Here is a 5,584-nt window from a genome sequence, read left to right on the forward strand (position 1 = left end):
AGCCTTGCCAAGCCCCCCCGGGGGGCGGGGAAACCCCCGCCCCAGAGGCCCGTTCCCCGCCGCCGGCAGATCAGTCCCCGGGGGAACCCCACACCCACGTGCACGTCACCAGGAAGTGACGTGACAACGCCGGGCATGCTGGGGGCGGGACCACGACCATCTGAGGGAAAACTCTATGGTTTTCCCTCGGACAGTCGTGGCCCCGCCCCCAGCGTGCCCGGCGTCATCACGTCACTTTCCTGGTGATGTGCATGCGGTACGCATGCGCGCTCAAGCCGCAAGCCGGGAGTCCCCCGCTGCGGCGATTTTTTCACTTGGCCACCCTAAGACTGCTAGGGACCATCATTCTGAAGTCTATTTTGACTTCAGAGTTATAAGTTAAATTATAGGGATGCTGTTATTCTTTTTATCAGTGTCGCAGACTGTGTCCTGTATTGCAACCGTCAAGGGCCCTTCCCTGTTTTGCATGGATAAGCAACTAAACTGTACTATGAACCAGAATGAATTATAAGGAAGAAAGCTGACAAATCACCTACTCCTGCCAAAAAAGACATAACAGTCAAGGATTCTACGCAGCTGGGGTTCTCCTTAATGCCAAAATTATATTAACAGCAATTTCCTCAACTTTTTCCCCTCTCCAGATCAACATTCTTTACAACCGCATCAGCCATGCTCAGAAATTGTGAGTGATCTTTTGGTTTGGGGAGCAACAGATGGTAAAGTGACCCATCTCCTCTTCTAGAGTTGCCAGCTCTGGGCTGGGAAATACCTGGAGACTTTGGCGGTGGAGCCTGGGGAGGGCGGGGTTTGAGGAGGGGAGGGACCTCAGCAGGATGTAATGCCGTAAGAGTCCACCTTCCAAAGCAGCCCTTTTCTGCAAGTGAATTGATCTCGGCTGCCTGGAGGTCAGTGGTAATAGCAGGAGATCTCCAGCCACCGCCTGGAGGATCACAACCAGTGTTCCCTCTAAGCTGAGTTAGTGTGAGCCAGCTCACAGTTTTTTAGCCTCCGGCTCACACATTTTCGTCTTGGCTCAGGAAGGAGGGCTCCAGAGCAAACTGATCCATGCAGTTGCCACAATCGCTCGCTCACAGGGTTCAAAGACAGATTCCCAAAATCTGGGCACAGAGAGTGTGACTGGCACGGGGAAGGATACTTAAGTCCAAGTGAGAGGCTGCACGAGTGTATCATTCAAGTTCAATTTTTTCCGAATCTAATGTTTTTGGAACAGGATATTTGAGTTCAGAATCCTCTTTGGCGGAGTTAAAACACAAGACTTCCCACCTGAGCACGGGCCTTTCCCTTGGCCCAGACTTGAACGCCACTCATAATACTAAAAACTCATTGCAGATTTTAATATAAGAAGAGTCCTGCTGGATCAGACCGGTGGCCCATCTAGTCCAGCATCCTGTTTCTCAGTGGTGACCAGATGCCCCCAGAAGGCCCTCCTCAGGGGCCAGGAGGCCAAACCTCCCCCTGCTACTGCGGTCTCCCGGCAACTAGCATTCAGCAACCTGAGATCCCATTGGCCATCACGGCTAATAGCTATTGATGATCCCATCCTCCATGAATTTACCTTATCCTTCCTAAAAGCCACCAAAGACATAGTGGCTGTCAGCACATCCCGTGACAGTAAGTTCCATAAGGTAAATGACCTGTATTTTTTGAAAAAGCCCTCTCTTCTTCCCCCCCCCCCCCGTCCTGAATCTACAGCTTATCCATTTCCATTGGGTTCCACAAGTTCTAGTCTTTGAGGGAGAGAGATACAGTTTTCTGTGTCACGTTCTCCAGACCCTCCAAATTACTTTATCAACCTCCTTCACATCTCCATCACCAGTTCTCTTTATTCTGGACTGGAAAACCCCAAACACTTTCACCTTCCGTCATAGGGAAGGTCCTCCAACCCCTTTCGGTTGGCTTTTCTGCATTTTTTCCTGCTCTGTGGTATTTTTTTTTTTTTTTTTGCAATGGGACAACTGGAACTGTACACATGATTCCAACAGTAGCCACACGGGAGACATTACAGCAACACGACAACACTAGGCCATTTTCTTTTCAGTCCTTTTCCTAATAACTGCTAGGATAGAATTTGCTTCTTTCACTGCTGTCACACACGCCAAGTCAACATTTTTAATGGAGTTATCCACCACAGCCTTGAGATCTTTCTCCTACTTAGCCACTGACAGTTCAGACTAGATCAGCATGTATGTCTAGTTGGGAGGGTCTGCCCATATGCACTTCCCTTCACACTTAAACAGTGCAATAAGTTACACCTTCCTAAGTCCACTGAAGTCAAAGGCTTAGAATGGTGGGATTCTGCTTAGGGCTGCACTGCTAATTATACCAAATGACAATGGCCCTTTCTTTTTGCCCATTCACCCAGTTTGGAGGAGTCCTCTTTGTGACTTGAGCTTCAGGTTTCTCCACAGATTGTACTTCAGACTCTTTCCCCCCCTATAATAAAGAGTATCAAGGAGGGAAAGTGGCACAGTGGGTGCATTCAGACGGGGCGTTTCAGCCGGCATAAACTGTACCGGTTGGAACCGGTGCAGTTTATGCCGGCTGAAACGCGATCACACTTACCTCCTGTCTGCGGAGCCCATCGCTGTATGCCCGTTCACATGCAGCGGGTGTCGGCTTTTTTAAAAAAAACTCAGTTTGAGCATGCGCATAGGCAGCCATCCACAGAATGGCGATCTTTGCACATGCGCAAAAAAACCCGTCTTACATTTAAACTTTAAAGGTAAGGACTTACCTTTAAAGTTTAAAGACCAAACTGGCCTCCCTAAAGTCCCGGACTCCTCCGAAACGTTAAACTAAGGACCTTTTCTTTTTCTTTTTTAAACAAACGCCAGGGCGAAGCTTTGCCCAAGCGCATATCGCCAACCTTTAAAAAAAAATGGCGGGCGAAAATCGGAAGCCTCAGGCTTCCAAACGGAAGTTGTTTCTCAACGGTGGAGAGCGATCAGACGGGGGTAAAGCGATTACAACCGTTGTACTCAGGATACCACCACTTGGGGACCTAGTGGCAGAATACACCGGTTTAAAGCTCTTTGCAACGGTTAGGGACGGAAGGCAGATGTTCGCCGTGTGAACGCCAGTAAGTACACGGATTCGAACCGGCACCTATTCCATTGCAAATGCCCCGTCTGAACGCACCCAGTGTAGTCCAGTCTCGTTAGATCTCGGAAGTTAAGCAGGGACAGTACTTGGATGGGAGGCCTCCAAGGAAGACTCTGCAGAGGAAAGCAATGGCAAACCACCTCTGCTTCTCACTTGCCTTGAAGCCCCCCTTGCTGGGGTGGCCACAAGTCGGCTGCGACTTGACAGCACTTTACACACAAACAAAAAGTGTCAAAACAAAGGATTCATGTACCCTCTGCCAGTCACCATTCACGCTCCACATGATAGAGGTTCCACATTTTGGTTCCCGATAAAAAGGCATTAACAACTTGAAAATCGTCAGAAGTAAACATTACTCTCCAAGTCTTCCTGAGCCAGCATTCTGCTTCACAAGTACCTGTAAGTTCACAGGTTTGCTTCAGAAGGCGATAGTGGTGCTGTCCTAAGCAGCTCTACTCAGAAGTAAGTCCCATAAGATTCAGATGGGCTCACCCCCAGGACAGTGCCCGTAGGACTCCAGCTTAAAACTTCTACTGCTTAACCTTCTCTAAAGACCAAACTAAATATGACAATGGAATGATATGACTGGAATTCTAGACATGAAGCTTAACGAGGGACATTTTTGATCAGGGAAATGAAGTCTGGTAGAAAGTGCTGTCAAGGCAAGAGACAAACAGAGGCGGTTTATTTAAGAGACAAACAGAGGCGGTGTATTTATTATTTACCTTTTTAAATTTAATTCCTATCCCACCCTTCCCGGATGCGGGCTCAGGGCGGGTTACAATATATAAAACTCACAACAATAAAAAGAAGAAGAAGAAGAAGAAGAGATTGGATTTATACCCCGCCCTTCACTACCCAAAGGAGTCTCAGAGCGGCTTACAACCTCCTTTCCCTTCCCCTCCCCACAACAGACACCCTGTGAGGTTGGTGGGGCTGAGAGAGCTCTGACAGAAACTGCTCTTTCAGGAACAGCTGTGCCAGAGCTTGTGACTGACCCAAGGCCACATCAGCAGGTGCAAGCGGAGGAGTGGGGAATCAAACCCCGTTATCCCAGATTAGAGTCTGCACACTTAACCACTACACCAAACTGGCTCTAATACTATAAAATCATTAGCCCTTAAAACAGTGCCCCGGCATAGTATAACAGTAGGGAGAAGAGAGGCCAGAGCCTATAAAAAAAAATTTCCCGATGGTACAGTTCATTGCTCTCAGATAAATCCAGAGCAGGCATTATAGTCCAGTGACCCAACAATTTACAGCACATTACGGGAGGAGGGGCCGAATAGTATTTGACGTCTGCTCCCTCACCCCAAAGCCTGGCGGAAGAGCACCGTTTTACAGGCCCCGTGGAACTGTAAAAGATCCCACAGGGCCCTGATCTCTCTTGGGAGCTTATTCCACCGAGCTGGGTCCAAGAGGTCGGCCAGGGTCTCTGCTGGTGTGTTAGGCGGTCAGTGCACCAGCCAGATAGCCAAGCTCTCCTTCACATCCCACACCAGGCCCACACATTCAGTGCTGGCAATTTTGGGGGGCAGGGAGCGCCCTGAAGGAGAAAGACTCCTGGATAAACATCCCCATGCCCCCCCCCCCACCATCTGGGACTGGTGCAGGACCGAGAAACCAGGGGAGGGGGGGCGGGCAGCTGGTTCAAGGCAACAGTCTCACCATCCCTCACCCAGGTCTCAGTCACACAAGCCAGGTCCATATTCTGTTCCATGAGATAATCCTGTAGAACAGAGGTCTTATTATTTATGGAACTGGCACTGCACAACACCAGTGTCGGAGGAGGGTCCATTCTTCTAACACCCCCACCAACAACAACATTCCTCAGGATGGGGCGAAGGCAGGAAGGGGACGGAGCATTCCCATATATATCCGTCTCCTTCCCAAGTAGCGCCCTGCTCCACCGCTACATCTCCCCTGCCCCCCTATAAATGGGATCCCCGACCCTTGCATGGTCCCTCCTGGCAGGTCTTCTGGTTGGCCATTGCCTGCCCCCGCACAACAACCCTGGATGTCCTTGGTGGTCTCCCATCCAAGTATTAATCAGGGCCAACCCCAGCTGGCCTGGGCCATCCAGAGGGAAGTACTAAACCCTCCCTTTCCCCAGTGCAATGACCCCAGTCCATATTCCTAGATCCCTATCACTGCCTCCCCACCCACCCCCCACCTCCACGGCTGCTGCTTAGGGCCAAATAATAACAACACCCTGGAGTCCCAGTCCTATTAACTCCAATGTCATATTTAGTTTGGCACTAAGGGATTGCCCAAACGTGTGCAGGGCTGCCGGGGTCGTTTCGTAGAAAAAGAGCTAGGGGAACTCATTAGCATAACTCATTAGCATATGCCACACCCCCTGACATCACCGGAAGTGTGTCATAAGGCCACACCCCCTGACATCACAGGAAGTGTGTCATAAGGCCACACACCCCGCCCCCAACGGTCCCGGCCGCCGCCG

General features: G+C 50.1%; 1 protein-coding gene across 4 annotated transcripts in view; it reads left to right on the forward strand.

Moving 5' to 3' along the window:
- The window catches only part of TNNT1 (troponin T type 1 (skeletal, slow)), a 57,301-nt gene that overhangs the window by 51,530 nt on the left and 187 nt on the right, over positions 1-5,584 (forward strand). For all 4 annotated transcript variants that reach the window (XM_015429170.1, XM_015429173.1, XM_015429172.1 and 1 more), the window contains one exon: positions 642-682. In XM_015429170.1, coding sequence (XP_015284656.1) covers positions 642-682 — 41 coding nt within the window. The remainder of the gene's footprint in view (positions 1-641; positions 683-5,584) is intronic.

Source organism: Gekko japonicus, unplaced genomic scaffold (genome assembly GCF_001447785.1).
Source record: "Gekko japonicus isolate JY-2015 unplaced genomic scaffold, Gekko_japonicus_V1.1 scaffold2783, whole genome shotgun sequence".
NCBI classification, from domain to species: domain Eukaryota; kingdom Metazoa; phylum Chordata; class Lepidosauria; order Squamata; family Gekkonidae; genus Gekko; species Gekko japonicus.